This window comes from Dysidea avara, chromosome 9 (genome assembly GCF_963678975.1).
Source record: "Dysidea avara chromosome 9, odDysAvar1.4, whole genome shotgun sequence".
Classification (NCBI taxonomy): Eukaryota; Metazoa; Porifera; class Demospongiae; order Dictyoceratida; family Dysideidae; genus Dysidea; species Dysidea avara.
The window spans coordinates 6131016-6152648 of record NC_089280.1 but is presented as its reverse complement, the minus strand read 5'-3'; the positions used below and the strand labels follow the sequence as shown (position 1 = coordinate 6152648).

Sequence of the window (21633 nt, the reverse complement as noted above, 5' to 3'; positions counted from 1 at the left end):
AGGTTCTAGGTTCGATGCCTGGTTGTGCCAATGTTTCCTTCAGCAAGAAACATTATTTGTATTTTTCCAACCTACCCAGCTGTATAACGGGGACCTGGTGATCTGGTGTCAACTAGGGAAGCAGCCTACCCAACTGTATCATCAATGGGTACCTGGTGTTTACTGGGGAAGCAAATTCCCAAATGTCCTTGTCTCCCTTAGCGGTGTTGGGGTTGTTGTGAAACTTTGGGTTCTGCGACTTCTCTCTGAGAGACCTGGACTGTTCTCCTGTGAGTTACTGTTCCTGCTCCAGGAAGATTTGCCTGCACGAGACTGAAGAGCATGAGTGGTGCACAAGCATCTCATTGCTGGTTTGCTGGGCAGTAATAGCTGTGTTTTTCACAGCTGCCATAGGCTTTGTTTTGCTTTGCGCTACATTATGTGCTTTGTGTGTGTGTGTGTGTGTGTGTGTGTGTGTGTGTGTGTGTTTGTGTGTAATTTTGTTGTATTATTGACACCAAAGTAAAGTTCTTAGTGGTGCTAGTGACTGACCTGCGTGACATTCAAGGAGTAGTCAGCATCCACAAGTAAGTGAGTAATGGTTGCTTAATATGGATTTTCTTATTAGAAATGTACAGTGAGGACAACATGTACATGGCTACATATATAGGTTGTATTGATTCTGTTTTCCCTCTATACACTTATGCTGGTTTTGCAGAATAAACTGGGATCATGTCTACACTAGTGAAGTGTGTACCATTCACATGCAGGAAGTGGATGGCAAACAGTGTAGAGAGCATTCGTCCCAACCTGTGAACTATAGTAACATTACAAACCACATAAGCCAAATAGATTTATTGCAGATGAAAACACCCTACCATAATGTATCTATTGTATACACATTTCCATTGGCAAAACGCCACTACCCTGTGTATGCCAGATGCTCTTTACATAGCAAAGTTTACTAGTTTAGTCTTCAAAGGTCACTACATGTATACGTGTGCGCTGTAAAAGCAGTTGATATCAGTAGTTTACTTTTGTTATTACATATTAATTGTTGCAGTGTAAAAGCTCTTATAGCAAATTATAATTACAAGGTATTCTGTAGGTGCAGCCATAATAGATGTGCCACTCTTGTGCTTTCTGAAGATAAGCACCTTCCAGGACATGCAAACTGTTTATGGCATGTAAAGAAATTCCTACATACCTATGTTTTCCAGACTTTGCATGTTTCTTTGCTTTGTGTGGAATTCCTTACTTTCAGTATTGCATGCCATTATTCTTCATTGGAAAGCCTATACTTACTGGCAGAGGTTTAGTAAAGTATTTAGTAGTCATCTATGTACATGCAATTTGGTGTATGTAATCAGTGTAGGATCAGAAACTGTAGTAGTGGTCTAATTGAGTTGGTTAAGTCAACAGGAATGTGGGATGTGGATAATGTTTAAGTACATAATTGGGATTGTTGTTATTGCTTTATAATCGCTAACAATAATATTAATGCTCAATATGGCTAATAAAGAAATGATTAGGTCCGATTGAGGTATCAACAATACTCACGCAGGATGTTTTCAACAGTACATGAGAATAACAGTCAGTGATACATGTGGCTATTCAGCTTTCATAAAACGTGACTAAGCCTGCAAAAATAGGGCACTTGGGCACACCCATACTTAAAACTTCAATGATTCATTACTTTTTCATCATCATGCTTAAGCCAAATAATTAACAATCATTAGTCATTTACTTGGCTTCATAATACAGGTTATATTCTATTCTAGCGTCAAGATATAACCCGTTATGTGACAGGGTGTAGTTTGTGCCCACATGACCTATTTTCACAGGCCCAGTCACAAATTTTATTTGTGCATATTTTAGTAGTGTTGTTCTTCATGTGCACAGGTGTTTGTTATTTCCCTGTTGATTGTACAGTTTCTGGAACAGTAGCATAACTATAATTGAGACAACTGTAGCAGCTGCCTTTGTAAAAAAAATAGAAAAATAGTGTTCTAGAATATAGAATTAACTTAATGATAGTCTAACTGACTGTTGAAGTGTCTAGAATTTTCAACACTTACCAAACAAATTAATGTAATTGCTGGTGCTACATCAGACCTGCTACATCAGGTTTGTGCATGTGGGGGTGGCAAATTTTTGTATTCCGGCTAGTCTGCACTGCCCACCCTTAGCAGAGGGGCAGCTGGCACCAGAGGTGTCACCAGGAGGGGAGCACAGCCATTCCTAAGGCAGCTAAACATCACAGGTGCCACAGGGTTTTTGATCTCAGCATAATGAAACTAGAGGGAATGTCCATAATGGGCACACAAATAATTATGCCTTAATTTGTTTATTTTCCTTTATGTAACATTCCTTGTCATGACCATGGCCATGCGTGTCTGAGGGTACACCACATTACTAATTTATGTAATTGTCAGTGCCTTTTTCTAATTGTTCTTTTTTTGATTTACACAGATATTAATGATCTTTTCTTCACATTCTTTTTAGGGTCTGGTTTAACAATTTGCACTTTAGATGAGACTGCATTTTCAAACATTTTCAGCTAAAATTATCATCACAGCTATATCTATTTACTATGCAAGTTAGCAGTGTTTGGTATATCTATTTGAAAAAGGTACTATTTCCTTTGTTGCTTAATACTTTATCAAACCTCTGCCAGTAAGTATAGGCTTTCCAATGAAGAACTTAATGCCATGCAATACTAAAAGTAAGGCATTCCATGCAAAGCAAAGAAACATGCAAAGTCTGGAAACATAGGTTTGTAAAAATTTCTTTGTATGCAATAAACAGTTTACATGTCCTGGAAGGTGCTTATCTTCAGAAAGCACAAAAGTTACAAGTCTATTATGGCTGCACCTACCTCCTATATACAGCCGTAATTATAATTTTGCTATAAGAGCCTTTAAACCTCAACAATTAATATGCATGGGATAAAGAAAGTAAACTGCTCATATCAACTGCTTTTACAATGTAATCAGTGTAGGATGAGAAACTGGAGTATAGTGGTCTAATTAAAGTCAACAGTGATATGGGAATGTTAAGTACATATTGGGATTGTTGTTATTGCTTTATAATCACTAATAATAATATTAATGCTCAATATGGCCTATAAAGAAATGATTAAGTCCCACCGAAGTATCAACAATACTCACCTAGCCTTTTCAGCAGTGCATGAGAACAACAGTCAGTGATCATAATTATGTGACTGGGCCTGTGAAAATAGGGCATGTGGGCACAAACTACATCCCTTCACATTATGGTACTGGGATGGAATATCTACATTCTGTAACTTTTATTATAATCCCAATTAAATATTTAATATTTGGTAAAAATTGCATGGCCATAGCTTAACTAACGAAAACATTATGACACGTGAAGGGTTGAAAAATTAGTCAAATTTAGTGTGCCCACATGCCCTATTTTTGCAGGCCCTGTCACATATGGCTATTCAGTTTTCATAAAATATGACTATATAGGCCTGCAAAAACAGGGCACTTGGGCATGCAGAATTTGCCCACTTTTCAAACTTCAATGATTCATTACTTTTTCATTATCATGCTTAAACCAAACAATTAACAATCATTAATCATTTAGTTGGCTTCATAATACAGGTTATATTCTATCCTAGTTCCGAGATATAACCCGTTATGTGACAGGGTGTAGTTTGTGCCCACATGCCCTATTTTCGCAGGTCCAGTCACAAATTTCCCTTGTGCATATGCTGAATTGCTTTTAGTAGTGTCGTTCTTCATGTGCACAGTTGTTTTGTTATTTCACAGTAGATTGTACAGTTTCTGTAACAGTGCATAGCTATAATTGGGACAACTGAAGCAGTTTCCTTTGTAAAAAAAAATAGAAACACAGTGTTCTAGAATTTAGAATTAAGATAATTTAATGGACTATTGAAGTGTCTAGAATTTTTAAACACTTACCAAACAAATTACAATATATATAATTGCTTGTGCTACATTAGACCTCCTATACATCAGGTTTGTGCATGTGGGGGTGGCAAGTTTACATATTCAGGCTAGTCTGCACTGTCCACCTTTAGCAGAGGGGAAGCTGGCAACAGACATGCTCAAGGTGTCACCAGGAGGGGAGCACACACATTCTTTTAAGGCAGCTGAACATCACAGGTGCCACAGGGTTTTTGATCTCAGTATCAGAAACTAGAAGGAATGTCCATAATGGGCACACAATAAATTATATATTAATTTGTTTATTATCATATTTCTTGTCATGACCATGGTCATGCGTGTCTGAGGGTACACCACATTACTAATTTATGTAATTGTCCATGACTTTTTCTAATGGTTCTTTTTTTGATTTACACAGATATTAACGATCCTTTGTTCACATTCTTTTTAGGGTCTGGTTTAATAATTCGCACTTTAGATGAGACTGCATTTTCAAACATTTTCTACTAAAATTATCATCACAACTATCTATTTATTATGCAGGCTAGCAGTATTTGGTATATCTATACTCATAATTTGCAAAATGCACGATTTCTTTTGTTGCCTTTTTCACACTGCAGTGGTATATATACCAGGAATGTGTACTCTGTAATAACTTGGCAAGATCACATGTGACATCCAGTTATGCGATTGTAACTGGACTGATATAGCTAGTGTACTGTTGTGGCTGTAATTTTTGCGATATACATAGTGGACTAAGGAAGTCTTATCAGTATGTATGTATATCAGTATATACATAGCTATGTATGTGCACACTATAATTATATACATATAATATCTAACTGTGTATGTAATCAGTGAGGGTTTTAATGGATAATTTGGATATCATGTCTTATTTATGCAGCATTGATGATGATGGGATAAATAGGACTTTGAAGAACCAGTTAACTATTAGCTGATAGCAATATTTTTTCAAACACTGTACATGTGACCATGAAAGCTATAAATATAATTGATTAGAGAATTTGTGTTATATTCTATTAGAACAAAACAACCTTTTTAGCTTTTTGTTTGGAGTTCTTTATAGCAGATGTGATGAATGATATTATTTCAATTATGTCATAGACTAGTTTTACAAATACACTACTTGCAATAATAATAATAAGCATTTAAAGCAGTGGACATGGGTAGATCTTTCTTCAAAGTGTTACATCTGACAGGTGCTGATAAGCACTGCATAGTTCACAAAAAAATTATGAATAATTTTTAGAAGGATAATTTTGTAGTGATTATTGTATGAATTAGATTTGCAGTAATCACCTGCTAGCCATGTTGACATACAGTAGTTCCGAATACATTAATAGGTGCCTGCATGAAGCATGCATTTCAGGATTCTGTGACATGTCACAGAAATTTAAAATATCACATTACTAATAGAATAGTCAGTAACTCCAATAGTACAGTCAGGTTGATATGATTGGTTAATAAATTCATAGCAACAGTATAATTTTACTGCTATTCAGTTACTCAAAAGTGCAAATTTAGTAGCACACACAACATGGGAACTAACAAAATATTGCTGAGCATAATTTTGGGAATACTAGGCAAAATTTTGGCGACCCAGCATGACATTATAAACAGTGAAAGCAAAAATATGCTGGTGTCTAATTTTCAAGTGATATATCAGAAACAGTGCTGTCATGTTTCTTTGCTGCTTCCACAATATAAAAAGTCACCTTGAGTTTGCTTATTACCAATCCTCCATTGGTACAGGTTAGGTCAATCCAACAAGTCAATTCCAGTAGCATGTATTGATGATGTCAAGGGTGATCATGTGATAATGCATGGGTGATCATGTGATATTGTTTTATTGTGTTTGCATATAGTTTTTAAAATAACTTTATATGGGTTGCTCCAATGTTGCCTTTTATGATCATATTATACAATACTATTAATTTTTAGTTGGTTTCTAGTTTAACACGCATTATAATGCTGATTTCAAAGGCAAAAGTATGAAGTTTGGCCAGTAGATAAAGTCTTAATTATAATACACTATGTATAATCCTTGGTGATGTTATCACCCACACAAATCGTAAATAAATAAATTAGGGGAGCTTGCTATTTTCAGAGGGGGTTTCAGCTGAAACCATTACAACCCCCCCCCCCCCCCCCCCCATATCCACCACTGTAGTTTCCATGCTATCAATCTTTAATAAACACATTAATGATTAGAGGGAAAACATTCTCATGCATGGGTCCCTGCTGTACATTTCTATTGGGAAGTACCATTATACCAATTCAGCAGTGGATACAGAGCGATTTTCACATGTTGACTGGAAGTTATACATACTGAGTGGGCCCCAAAGTTGATTGTGTGAAACAGCTATTGTTGTCCAACAAACCAGTACTGGGATGCCTGTGCGTCACTCGTTAACTTGAGTCTCAAACCATCCTGGGGTAGTACTAGTAAGCCACAGGAGGACTGTTCAAGTCTGCAAGTCTGCACACAGAGAAGCCATGGAGCCCAAAGTTCCACAATGCTTCCAACGCTGCTAAGCAAGATGAGTATTTGCTTCCCCAGTTAATACCAGGTACCCATTCAGCTAGTGGGATACTTCCCCAGTTGACACCAGGTCACTAGATCTTTATTATACAACTGAAATGTGAATAAAGTTTCTTGTTAAGGAAACAACAACACCAACTTAGCATGGCTGAGCATTGAAACACCTTGATAATTAGATCTGTCTCATTTGTATTAGTGTAAATACACTCCTCACTAATAAGGATACAGAGTTGGGGTAGTTACTTCAGAAAAGTAACTGGTTACTAGTTACACGTTACGTTTATCCCATGTAACTTAGTTACATGTAACAGTTACTATTTAAAAGGTAACTAAGTACTCTAGTTACTAGTTACTTTTGTAGTATAAATGATGACTTGTTTTTAGCTTTAGTAACATGAATTTTGCTCAGATATGTATCATTAAGGGATGCAATACATATGTACACTTGAAATAACAATTCTGTGGCTATTTCAGGTCAGTTTTAATTATTGCTACATCTGTTACTCAAGCTGAATCATAGAGAACAGTACACAGAATGTGTCTACTTAATGTGGCTGTAGCATATACAGCACAAAAATTGAAGTGCTCTTACTTTTAAAGCATAATTAGGTATAGTTACAATGTAACTACTGTAATTAGTTACCATTGTAACTTAGTTACTTTTCAGACAATTACTCCTAGTTACAAGTTACTAGTTACAAAGCAAGTAACTAGTTATATTACTAGTTACTTTAAAAGTAATCAGTTACGTAACTTAGTTACAAAAGTAACTAGTTACCCCCAACTCTGTAAGGATATTATGCTATAGCATGCATATGGTCCTCACAAGTATCTTTGAGTCAGAGTAGAGGGTTCACTGTACAATTATGGGCTTCATAATATGTGAACGGGCCTGCGAAAATAGGGCATGTGGGCACATAAAAATTGCCTCCTTTTTCAAACTTTGATGTATCATAACTTCGTATTCCATGACTCTGTAGCCATGAACTTTTCAGCACTTATTCAATATTTAGTTGGCTTTACAATACAAGCAAATATTCTCTCCCAGTACTGAGATATGACATGTTATGTGACGGGGTGTAGTTTGTGCCCACATGTCCTATTTTCGCAGGCCCGGTCACATATGATAGACTGTCACCTTCTGTGTGATCATGTTTGAAAAGTAGTGCATGTGTGCATGCAGTATGGGAGTGTGCAATGTAATTATTGTAGGCAGCAAATGGTATCATGTCTATGTGATATGTCCTAAACAATATTTACATATGCATAATTTATATTCATTATGCTATTTCAAAGTTGTGTGTTAATGTGCAGTGGCGGATCCAGGATGGGGCATTTGGGGCAAATGCCCCCCCCCCCTTCAAGAAATTGCATACAAGATCGATATACTTTAATAGAGCAGTCAATTACTCTAATAAAGCAGTCACAATGTTCATGAGGCAGTGTAGCTTACCTATGAAGCTACAAATAGGATTTTATTTTACATAACAGACGTGATATAGTAGGTAAGGATAACTAGCTATTATTGTTGTGACCTTTTTTTTTTTTTTTTTTTTTTGGTCTTCAACTGGTTTTCAGCAAGTTTTTTTGGTCTTCAACTGTTTTTCAGAAAGGTGCCCCCCCTCTTTCGAAACTCTGGATCCGCCCCTGATGTGTGTGTATTAGGCAGCATGCAAGTGGCTAGAGCATTGGTCAAAGGGTTCAAGGTTTGATGCCTGGTTATGCTAACGATTCCTTGAGCAAGAAACATTACTCACATTTCTCCAGTCTAGCCAGCTGTATAATTGGGACCTGGTGGTCTGATGTCAACTGGGGAAGCAGCCTATAGCTACCCAACTGTAACATCAATGGGTACCTGGTGTTTACTGGGGAAGTAAATTCCCAAATGTCCTTGTCTCCCTTGGTGGTTTTGGAGTTGTTGTGGAACTTTGGGTTCCGCTGCCTCTCTCTGTGAGACCTGGACAGTCCTCCTACAGGTTACTACTTCTGCGGTTCTGCCCCAGGAAGATTTGCCTGCACAAGACTGAAAAGCCTTAGTAGTACACAGGAATCTCAGTGCTGGTTCACTGGGCAGGAATAGCTGGCTGTCATAGGCTTTGCTTTGCTTTGCATTGCTTTTCTTGTGTGTGTCTGTTGTGTGTGAGGCAGCATAGCCAAGTGGTTAGGGTATCAGCCTGTAATTGAAAGGTCCCAGGTTCGATTCCCAGTTGAGCCACTTTGGTGTTGTTGTTTCCTTGAGCAAGAAACTTAACTCACATTGCTCCAGTCTACCCAGCTGTTTAAATGGGGACCTGGTGGCCTAGTGTCAACTGGGGAAGCAGCCCACCCAGCTGTAACATCAATGGATACCTGGTGTAAACTGGGGAAGCAAATGCCCAACTGTCCTTGTCTCACTTAGTGGTGTTGGGGTTGTTGTGGAACTTTAGGTTCCACGACCTCTCTCCAAGGGACCTGGTCAGTCCTCCTACGGGTTACTAGCCCTGCCCCAGGAGGATTTTCCTGCACAAGGCTCAAGTGCCTGAGTGCGCACAGGCATCCCAGTGCTGGTTCACTGGGCGGAAATAGCTACGTTTTGCATGGCTGCCAGAGACTTTAACTTTGTGTGTGTGTGTGTGTGTGTGTGTGTGTGTGTGTGTGTGTGTGTGTGTGTGTGTGTGTGTGTGTGTGTGTGTGTGTGTGTGTGTGTGTGTAATTTTGTTCTTTTATTGACACCAAAGTGCTTAGTGGTCCTAGTGACTGACTGACCTGCATGACATTCAAGGAGTAGTCAGCATCCACAAGTAAGTGGGTAGTGGTTGCTTAATATGGGTTCTCATAGAAATGTACAGTGAGGACAACATGTACATGGCTATATAGGTTGTACTGATTCTGTTTGCCCTCTATACACTAATGTTAGTTTTGCAGAGTAAACCAGGGTCATGTCTACACTGGTGAAGCGTGTATCATTCACATGCAGGAATGTGCATGACAAGCAGTGCAAACAATGTAGAGAGCATTTGTCCCAAATGGTGAACTACAGTAACATTACATACCACATAAGCCAAATAGATTTATTGCATATGAAAACACCCTACCATAATGTACCTACTGTGTATACATTTCCATTGGCAAACCCCCACTATCCTGTGTATGCCAGATGCTCTTTACATGGTAAAGTTTACTAGTTTAGTCTTCAAAGATCACTACATGTACAGGCGTGCACACACCAAATTGCATGTACATAGATGACAACTGAATACTTTACCAAACCTCTGCCAGCGTGTATAGGGTTTCCAATGAAGAATAATGGCATGCAACACTGAAAGTAAGCCATTCCACGTAAAGCAAAGAAACATGCAAAGTATGGAAAACGTATATAGGTATGTAGGAATTTCTTTGTATGCAATAAACAGTTTACATGTCCTGGAAGGTGCTTATCTTCAGAAAGCACAAAAGTGACAAGTCTATTATGGCTACACCTGCCTCCTATATACAGCCATATGTATAATTTTGCTAAAAGAGCTTTTAAACCTCAACAATTAATATGCATGGGATAATGAAAGTAAACTGCTCATATAAACTGCTTTTACAATGTACTCAGTGTAGGATCAGAACTGGAGTAGTGGTCTAATTTAGTTTAGTGAAAGTCAACAGGAATATGGGATGTGGATAATGTTTAAGTACATATTGGGATTGTTGTTATTGCTTTATAATCACTAATAATAATATTAATGCTCAATTTGGCTAGTAAAGAAATGATTAGGTCCCATTGAGGTATCAACAATACTCACGCAGGATGTTTTCAGCAGTGTATGAGAATAACAGTCAGTGATACATGTGGCTATTCAGCTTTCATAAAACATGACTATAGGCCTGCAAAAACAGGGCACTTGGGCACACAAAATTTGCCCACTTTTCACATTCAACGATTCATTACTTTTTCATCATCATGCTAAACCCAAATAATTAATCATTCAGTTGGCTTCATAATACAGGTTATATTCTATCCTAGTGCAGAGATATAACCCATTATGTGAGATTTGTGCCCACATGCCCTATTTTCGCAGGTCCAGTCACAAATTTCATTTGTGCATATGCTGAATTGCTTTTAGTAGTGTCGTTCTTCACATGCACAGGTATTAGCTATTTCCTAGTAGATTGTACAGTTTCTGGAACAGTAGCATAGCTGTAACTGAGACAACTGAAGCAGCTGCCTTTGTAAAAAAAAATAGAAAAATTGTGCTCTAGAATTTAGAATTACGTAATTTTAAAGAAATAGTCTAATGGACTGTCGAAGTGTCTAGAATTTTCCAAACAAATTACAATATATCAGTGTTGGTGATACATCAGACCTGCTACATCAGGTTTGTGCATGTGGGGGTGGCAAGTTTATGTATTAAGGCTAGTCTGCACTGCCCACCTTTAGTAGAGGGGCAGCTGGCACAAGGCATGTTTGAGGTGTTATCAGGAGGGGAGCACAAACATTCCTAAGGCAGCTGAACATCACAGGTGCCACAGGGTTTTTGATCTCAACATCAAGAAGCTAGAAGGAATGTCCATAATGGGCACACTATACCTTAATTTGTTTATTTTCCTTCCTTGTCATGACCGTGTCTGAGGGCACTCTACATTACTAATTTATGTAATTGCTCATGCTTTTTTCTAATATGGTTCTTTTTTGATTTACACAGATATTAATGATCTTTTGTTCACATTCTTTGTAGGGTCTGGTTTAACGATTTACACTTGGCATTTTCAAACATTTTCTACTAAAATTATCATCACAACTATCTGTTTATTATGCAAGCTAGCAGTATTTGGTATATCTATACTCATAATTTGCAAAATGCACTATTTCCTTTGTTGCCTTATTCACACTGCAGTGGCATATATACAAGGAATGTGTACTCTGTAATAACTTGGCAAGGTCACATGTGACATCCAGTTATGTGATTGTAACTGGACTGATATAGCTAGTGTAATGTTGTGGCTGTAATTTTTGCTATGATATTCATAGTCTTTTTTAGTGGCCTAAGAATCCTATATGTATATATGTGCACCCTATAATACACATATTATATTGTGGGTAGATATCTAACTGTGTATGTAATCAGTGATGGTTTAATGGATAATTTGGATGTCATGTCTTATTTATGGATGGTGAGAAATAGGGACCCGCCGATTATGCTCATAATTTTACCTATCATGCTATGCTGCACTGCTCAAAAATTCACCTATTATGCTTAAATTAATGCTCAATATTTACCTATTATGCTTGATTATGCTCAATATTCATGCCTTAGTTCATATGCTTTGCTACTAGTTTAACACTGTATAGAAAAAAAAGGAGTGGCTGGAGCAAAAATAATAAATTCTTGCTGCATATAAGAGAAAAGATTGATATACTCTAATAAAACAGTCAGTTTGATGATTGTTCTATTAGAGTTATTGACTGCTCTATTAGAGTATATCGATCTTATTTGCAATTGTCATTTTTCCAGCAAGAATTTATACTATCGTACAAATATTTAACCTATTATGCTGGCATTATGCTCAATGCTTTTAGGTACCTATTATGCTCAAAATTATGCCAGCATAATCGGCGGGTCCCTAGTGAGAAAGTTAGGACTTTGAAGAACCAGTTAACTATTAGCTGACAACAATAATTTTTTTTCAAAACTATACATGTGAACATAAAAGATATACTTAAAAATGTATAATTGATTAGAAAATTTGTGTTATTATTCTATTAGAGCAAAACAACCTTTTTAGCTTTTTGTTTGGAGTTCTTTATAGCATATGTGATGAATGATATTATTTCAATTATGTCATAGACTAGTTTTACAAACACACTACTTGCAATAGTAATAATAAGCATTTAAAGGTAGTAGCCATGGGTGGATCAGTCTTTCTTCAAAGTGTTCCGTCTGACAGGAGCTGATAAGCACTGCATAGAACACAAATAAGTTATGAGTAATGTTTCATGATTCAGTTTAGAAGGATAATTTATTGTAGTGATTATTGTATGCATTAGATTTGCACTAAGCACCTGCCAGCCATGCTGGTATAGTTTTGAATACATTAATAGGTGCCTGGAGCATTTCAGCAAAATGTAACATGTCACAGAAATTAAAATATCACATTACTAATAGAATAGTCAGTAACTTCAATAGAGCAGTCAGGTTGATATGATTGGTTAATAAATTCATAGCAACAGTATAATTTTACTGCTATTCAGTTACTCAAAAGTGCAAATTTAGTTAGAACTAACAAAATAATGCTGAGCATAGTTTTGAGAATGCTGGGCAAAATTTTGGGCACCCAGCATGGCATTATAAATAGTGAAAGCAAAAATATGCTGGTGTCTAATTATCAAATGATATGATCAGAAACAGTGCTGTCATGTTGCTTTGCTGCTTCCACCTTGAGTTTGCTGTTATCATTACCAATCCTCCATTGGTACAGGTTAGGTCAAACCAACAGGTCAATTCCAGTAGCATGTATTGATGATGTCAAGAGTGATCATGTGATAATGCATGGGTGATCATGTGATATTGTTTTATTCTGGTGCATATAGTTTTTATAATAACTTTATATGGGTTGCTCCAAACTCATCCAACTGCCTTTTATGATCATATACAATATTATTACCGTTTCTAATTTAACATGTATTATAAATTATTACAGTATGTACATGCATAAATAATTATTTATAACAATTTTTTGTACAATATAACACAAAATGGTTTGCTTGCATGGTCAGTTTATGCCTAATTCCAGTAGAGATTCTCGAAAGCAGACTGGACTTGGTTCACGACGTAATTCCCCTCTAAAATCATAAAAACAGTTTGCATACTAAATTGTTCTAATAGATCTAAATGCAACAAAAGTATGGACTACCAGTATGTACATACAGAGTATGTATGCTTATTTATATGAATGTATTAGATATTATTATATTATACTTACATTATAGTTGAACGTGTGCGTTCCCTGAAAGCCTGGTCAATGGTCATCTGGTACTCCATATTAGGTATTGTAGTGTTAACCTGTATTGTGTTATCACTTTTGATGTTCACAGTACACAAACAAGATGTTATTGGTTGTTTAATAAATGTTGTGATCAGGATTAAGACAATGAACAGTGGCAGCAATAACAGAGTGAAAGCTAATCCATTTGCAGTGTTGATGGTAGACCCATTTCCAGCTTCAAGTGGTTGCAATGCTGTAATCAAAATCATGGTTACCAGAACTAATCCATCAACTATGTTTAAAACTTCACTAGCATATGGTTTTACTATGAGATGTATTAATACCATTATTACTAGTGCTACAAGTTGTATGTATGCCTTAGTAAAAATATTGGTAACATTTATGTTCACTATGATGAGCAGCACCAGTCGACACATCATGTAATAAGATGCAAAACAACGATATTTATCTTTATAGCAACCTTGAAACTGGTCAAGCAATGGCTTAAATCTTGTGAAATTTATTTTATGGTTCAGAAATGGTTCCAGCAGGAGTAGTAATGGGAGTCCAATTGCAATTACTAGTCCACATACAATGGCTACTAAACCATAAACCAAATGACGTCCATTAAAGTACTCAAGATCAGGAGATAGGTGGGTAAAGACTTTGCTCACTCCTGTAAACCTTAGTGGTCTCATTAGTAGCAATGAAGTTGAAGCTATTGAAGTATATGATAGTAGTAACAGAAAACAAATAACATGGATGATTCCTCTACTAACAAATAGTGAGAGTCGTCTAGAAAATCTTGCTGATATGCTGATGAGTAATAAAATCACCAGAACAGCTAATGGGTGTATGTAATGGATAAACTGTTGGTCAACCCCACTTAATCCTTTTACAAAACAGAGCTCTCCCAAAAATTGTGGAGTCAGTCTTGCAAGGCTAGACAATATGGTCACAATCCTATACAGAATACCAGAAGAACTTAAGACTTGTCCCAATAAAAGATCTGCCACACTGTAGTAAAATGTTAGACTGTAAAAGTTCCAGATTCCAACTTTAAAGAACATTATTGTAAACACCAGTATGATACTAACTATCCAGTATAGAAATGTCATTGTTACGACAAAAACTGTTTGCTCCATGGTACATTTGTTGGTATTAACACAAATGATGGAATCATAAGACAAAGTGTAACCATCTTCACACTCTCCACAAGCTATTCCCAACCTGTGTTCCCCACATTGATCATCTGGTAATGACAGTAGAGGACAAAATGTAGTGGTACCCTCACAATTCCTCAAATTGCAGTAGTTGACTGGACAAATACCAACAGTAGTTTGTTTGCCAACAACACCAAACCAATGACCTCTTCTGATTTTAGCACTACTACCAGAACATTGAATGGTGTCACCTCTATCATAGCAAATACACTTTTCAAGTTGATTATCATACTGAAATCCAGAATGACAAGGTGATAATTCTATTCTCAAGGTTACTATAATTGGTGTCCATGTATAGGCAGTGTCATACAAGGAATGAAACTGTATTACGATTGTTGGGGGATTTGTATCTACTATTGGTTCCTTGCCAGTTACTTGAAGGTTGCTGATTCCCTGTGATGACATACAACTCAACGGGTATATAATATCTCCTTCTATAGAATAGTTATCATTTCCACTGATTGTCACAACTGAGAATGACACTGCTCCAGCTGGTTTTCCATTTTCATCAACTAAACATACTGGGATAGCAATATCTTGACCAAGCATTATATTGTTAATAGTGTATGTAGGATATCCTAAAATATTAACTAAATCGACACCACTTCCTCTGACTTCACTATCATTTACTGAATTGACACCATTCTCTTCCATTTCACTATAATCAGTTAGCAAATATGCAGGAGGGTCTAGTCTTAATTCTACTGGTGAAGTGACTATTTGTTCACCTAACACATGTTTAGTAACATTCAACTCAGATTGGAACACTCCATCACAAGGTGATGATATACTGAAGAATACTGAACTTCCTCCTATTACAGCTACATTATCATTGAACTGGAGATTTGTACTGTTCATCACTTCTAAAATGTTGTTAATATTTCTGTAGCAGTTATTACTTGGCAATACATTACAGTACATTACTCCTCCATATCTTATTGCTTGATTGTTATTGAAGATGACATTAGATTGTGTAGCAAATGTTAGTTTTGAATTCAGATCAAGATATAGTGCTCCACCTTGTTCTGCAGTATTCTTTTCAAACAAGGTAACTCCTTCATCAAATATTAAATTTGAATTCACAAGATAGAGTGCTGTACCAACATTGTTCGAAAACACACAATCTTTAATAATCACATTAGTAGTGTACCGTGAATAATTAGAACCACCATGATACACAACACTATTGATGTCACTGATGTTATTAAATTTACTATTTTTAATTGTATAAGAACCAAAGACAGGGCAGTAATCACATATATGTGATATATACACACCTGCTCCATGACCACCACCTCTGTTGTGTTCAAATATTGTATTAATGAGATGTAATCTGTGCTTGGGTGGAGTGATTAAGATTGCAGCACGGCTGTACCTTCTAGGAACATGATTTGCTGGATCTCCGATTTCATATTTGACACCAGGATAGGGTGACTTAGGTATGTCTACAGCAGAACTAGAGCAATAAAATGCACTTCCATTTGTTAGGATTTGATTGAACTTAAATATCATATTTGAAACAGTAACATTCAGATGATAGTAGTCAGACACTACAACTAGACCATGTCCAGACTGTAACACATTATGTGAAATTTGTAGTTGCTGAAATTTTATTTTAATATAACGATTGACTGAAGCTAATGGATCACCAACATTATAACGATTGACTGAAAGTAATGGACCACCAACATTGCTTGTAAATATCAACTTATTGAAAGAGACAAATGGCAGTTTATTATCGGTACGTATGCGTTCTATCAATTCAAAGTACATGACTGAAACCAGAGCAGACTTTCCATTGTTGTTTTGAAACCTTGATCTTTGTAATTGCAAACTCTCAACATTAAAGAACATTATATTAGAAGCAGTGTTGTTATGAAACAAACATGATGATAAATGAATGTTATAATTATTACTAATTGACACTATACTTCCATCAATGAATGTGTTTGAGTCAAATGTCACATTTGTAAAGATAACATTTGCAAATGAGAAATTCCCTGAAGCATGCATAGATATGGACACTAGGTCTCTTTTGTAATAGGATCCTGGCCTTAATGACCTAAAATAATTAGTACCATTTGCAAAGATAGAGTTAGCAGTCCGTAAGCTAAAGTTTGCAGAATGTATAGCTTTCACTTCAAATAGTTGTCCACCAAATCTATTTGGAGCTGTATTCCCAAATATACTACCATTGACACTGACTATTGACTTAACTTGCTTGGAATATTTAATGAACAGACCTCCAATGGAAAGATCACCTGGATTGATGCCATCTGAAAAATGAACTTTGACAATATCAACATTTCCAGATACTTCATATATCTTAACATAAGTTTCTATAAATGCACACCTCTGGATTGTTACATTAGTGCCAAAATGAAACTGTAAACGAGACTGGGGTAATAAATCATCTCTTCCAAATACTCCTTGCATATAATAATGTCCACAACTTTTCCAGATGATATTTCTAATGACAACATTGCTACAATTATTAAGTAGTAAAGTGCGAGTAGAGTTGCAGGTAATTTCAGGATTGTTATGACCAATTATTGTGATGTCATGAATGTCTCTCAGTTCAATATTTGATGATAGAGAAATGCTAGGAATTGTTATGTTCACAATGGTGTTACTATGCATTTGACTCAACACATCTTCAAAACATTCACAATGAGGTAAAGACTGTACATGACATACACAAAGACTTGACTGATCTGTGCTATTAAAACTGTTCCACTCATTTGTATCATTGATGACTGTTATCATTTTGGGTGATAAACTAGACACACTACTAATAATGAAATGAAACTGTAAACTCAGACATATCCACATCTTACAAATTTCAATCATTTTCCTGGAAAAAAACAATTTTAAAAATAAATTTGGGGATAAGATTATTAAGTTAGTATTGCACTTTATAATTTCAGCCAAAGCATAAAATTGGTTGCGATCAGAGGAGGTTGGACGCACTCTAAAGCGCTGCATAGATATATTTCCTTAATTGCATGTTTTATTAGGACTGGGCAGAGTTTGCCTCTCTGCCCACTGTTTAAGTGTTTTTTTTTTAAAATATTATTGTCAAAAAAATTATTTGGTTAAAAAAGGGAAAAAAAAGTATTTTACGTGACCCTCAATAGTCACAATACAAATTTGAAAAATGATGGGGTTGATTAGATATTCGGATGGTGCTTCACGTAAGCTTCAAGGTGAATTACTTTGTTTTGTAAAAGCGCTTGGTTAGGGTCCGCAATGGAAAAATCGGTAATCACGAAATTACTCCCCTATCATTTCAACCTGTAGGGCATATCAAAGTATTTTTCTACGTACCAATAAAACTTATTTATCTTTCTCCATACGACAGGAATCGCGATTGTTTTTATGCTTGATATCGTGAAAAATTGCGTGCTCTCCGGATGAAGCATGGGTTCCTTTCCATACTTGGCATATATAGTCCAGGTCTATACCTGATTATAACCCACAGTAGAAATAAATCGATTTGCTACTGTGGATTTGGTACGGAGCTACTCTTTTCCGAAAATCGGCCGAAAATCACGTATTTTAGGATTCGGAGCAACCCAGCAATCAACTAAAGGAAAGACCACAAACCTTCACTATACAGCAATATAGTTTGGTTATCACTTCATGCACAGCGCAAGTTTCATATGGATCTGAGCTTTCCTTCCATCAAACCATAGATACTACACCCACCGGTGGGTGTAGTATCTATATGATCAAACTAAGCGGCATGAAATTTCTTCCTAGCGCGTATGAGACTAAAATGGGAGGCGTGGCTGCAATAACTCCAAGTTTTAGTTTCTTCAGCAAGTTATTTAGGTTTCAGTATTTATGCTGTGACCACCTAATAGTATTAGTTTCCAACTAGAATTGGATCACGTAATTATGGATTGATTTTCGTGATTATAGCTATACGTGGTTAGCTATGTAGTGGTATAATCCAGGTAAAATTTCACTAGTATTTTTATTAAAATTTGACTGAGACACCACGCACTGGTGAAGCATAGAGTTAAGCATAGTAAAACTCAGATTCTACCAAAATAACAGGGTTCTTTGTATTAAGAGCAAGATACTCTAACAGAGCAGTCATGTAAATAGTCTCCACTCTATCTATTATATTTTGTTCTCTTTAGTAAGATAGCGGAATCCATAAACAGGAAGAATTAAACATCAGAGTAAAAGTGCGATTGGAAAGAAACCTCAGCAGTATCAGATTACTGGTTGGGGGCGCACCATAAATGAATCCAGTGCATGGCTATACACAGAGGCAATATTTTTACAGCACATGTTACTGTCAGACCTTCAGTGCTGGTCACTGTAAAGTGCTAATAATAAATACTTTAGGTTTAAAGAAGAAAATCCATCCCTCCTGGAGGAAGACTGAGTGTGTCCCCGACTAGACATTGGGTGACCTACACTTCGGATCCTGGGGTTGGAGGGATTTATTTCCTTACTTTGGCCCCTTTTCTGTTAAACCTTTTCAGTCAGTCAGTAAGTCAAGTCATTAGGTCCAAGTCCCTGAAATTAGGTTAGGTAATTCTAAGGCTGCAGCACACGTTGCTGTCAGACCTTCAGTGCTGGTCACTGTAAAGTGCTAATAATAATAAAATAATAGACAAGATTAGGTAATAAGAATAATTATGCTGCTAGAGTTTCAATTCACTACAATAATGATTCTATATAGCTGCAGGGGAATTTCAAAAGAAATATTGGTATGAATTGTCCACCTTGCACTACTAAATGGCACAACACACACTTTTGATTAATTAGCTATACCCTATACTAACTGTAACTGTAAGTTTTGTACATGTAATGATTTGTATAGGTCCTTCTAGTATACTGCTATAAGCAAAAGTTCATCACACAAATGGGTTGTCAAATTACAATGGTAGAAATATCTGCAAAATTGTAATTTTTCTGTGCCTTAATCATACTCCCTGGTGGAGGCTCTGCACAGTAATAAATACAATACAACGTAATTATAATTATAATTTTAATGGTACAAATGCATAACTGTATAATTATATTTTGATTGATTTTGCAAGCTTTTAAATTTCTGTTTTGCTTGTAGGATGTGCATGCAATTTTATGTTGAACTATATAGACTGTGTATGGTATATATATTTTGGTAAGATATTGCATGCGTGAGATGTAGACATTTACTATAGATATCCTTTTTATTAAGAGTCATAAGTATAAGGACTTGTGATACTCTGTATAACATGCAGTTTCAATGGCCTATGTCTTCCCACTGTGGATTTATTACCTTAAATGTGACTTAAAATGTGATTTCTAAAGTACATGTGAATGACTTACAAACCTCACATAAATTCAGGAATAGCTATACACATGCAAACAACCCTGCCATTTTTGGTAGGACCCACGTTTTACTATGCCTAACTCTAGTAGCTTCGTCAGTGGTATGGCAGTCAGATGTTGATAAAAATACTAGTGAAATTTTACCTGGATTATACTACTACATAGCTAACCATGTATAGCTATAACGCACACGAAAAATTAATCCACAATCACGTGATCCATTTCTAGTTGGAAACTAATACCGTTAGGTGGTCACAACATAATATTGAAACCTAAATAACTTGCTGGAGAAACTAAAACTTTGAGTTATTGCAGCCACGCCTCCCATTTTAGTCTCAGACGCGCTAGGAAGAAATTTCATGCCGCTTAGTTTGATGGAAGGAAAGCTCAGATCCATATGAAACTTGCGTTGTGCATGAAGTGATAACCAAACTATATTTCTGTATAGTGAAAGTTTGTGGGCTTTCCTCTTGTTGATTGCTGGCTTGCTCCGAATCCAAAAATACGTGATTTCCGGCCGATTTTCGGAAAAGAGTAGCTCCGTACCAAATCCACAGTAGCAAATCGATTTATTTCTACTGTGGGTTATAATCAGGTATAGACCTGGACTATATATGCCAAGTATGGGAAGGAACCCATGCTTCATCCAGAGAGGGTGCAATTTTTCACGATTTCCAGCACAAAACAATCGCGATTCCCGTCGTATGGCGAAAGATAAATAAGTTTTATTGGTACGTAGAAAAATGCTTTGATATTCCCTACAGGTTGAAATAATAGGAGAGTAGTTTCGTGATCATCGATTTTTTCATTGCGGACCCTAGCTTGGTGATTATGTAGTCTGGCGCGGCCGCCCCTTCGATTAGAGATTAAGGGTCTGGTCTGTCTAGCATCACGTCCTTGTGCAGATGGAATGCGGTATTACTTCATAATAACCGCACAAATTAAATTCATATTTAAAAAAAAAAATTATTATAATAATTGCAAAAACCTCGCAAGTGAGTATGTAAGTGCAATATATGTACAAAATTAATTAATATTAAGTAAGTAAGTAAAAGAGTCAATTGAAGTAGCGTTAACTATTTCAGTTGGTAATTTGTTCCATAATGCAATGGTGGCTGGGAAAAAGCTAAACTTGTATGGATCAATCCGTGTAAAGGGTACAGTAAGTTTGTAATCATGGCCTCTAGTAATTCCTGGATTGTAGTTGATATAGTTAGGTAGTTTTAAGTCTATTATATGGTGGGTAATCTTATACATCATTTGTAATCTGAGAGTATCTTCCTTTGTTTTCGTTGTTATCGATAATGTCTTACTTAATCAAGAAGTCGGCAAAAGTATTCTCGACAAATGCCTTCTGTTGTGTCTTCAGCATTCAGAAAAGATACCTCCACGTACTGTAACCATCACAATGCGCGAGAAAAATTCGTACGAGTTATGCGTTAATTTGCAACCGAGTGATCTAATTTATTTATTTATTTTATTTTATTTATTTATTTTAATACTTTTTAATGCAGTTCAGGACTGCATTAAAGGCCAGTGGGTAATAGATACCCACTGCCAAAGAAACATACATACAATACAATGGATTAACTAATAATTACAACTGTTAGTTACTTATAATTACAATAGATAGCTAGAGTTTGTTAAA

At 36.2% G+C, this 21633-nt stretch overlaps 1 protein-coding gene across 1 annotated transcript; it reads right to left on the bottom strand.

The window, feature by feature from the left end:
- Window positions 1–13201: 13201 nt before the first annotated feature.
- Window positions 13202–16505, bottom strand: LOC136266610 (uncharacterized). Its single transcript, XM_066061608.1, has 2 exons — window positions 13426–16505; window positions 13202–13285 (listed from the first exon to the last, which is right to left on the bottom strand). Exons 1-2 carry the CDS (start codon window positions 16503–16505, stop codon window positions 13216–13218), a joined length of 3150 nt encoding a protein of 1049 aa, XP_065917680.1. The 3' UTR covers window positions 13202–13215.
- Between the last annotated feature and the right edge of the window lie 5128 nt (window positions 16506–21633).

Excerpts from the sequence above, each read along its gene's own strand:
- LOC136266610 (XM_066061608.1), bottom strand. The coding sequence starts at position 16,505 with ATGTTCTTTAATGTTGAGAGTTTGCAATTACAAAGATCAAGGTTTCAA. Across the intron at positions 13,286-13,425 it reads CGCACACGTTCAACTATAAT|AGGGGAATTACGTCGTGAAC; the intron begins GTAAGTATAATA and ends TTATGATTTTAG.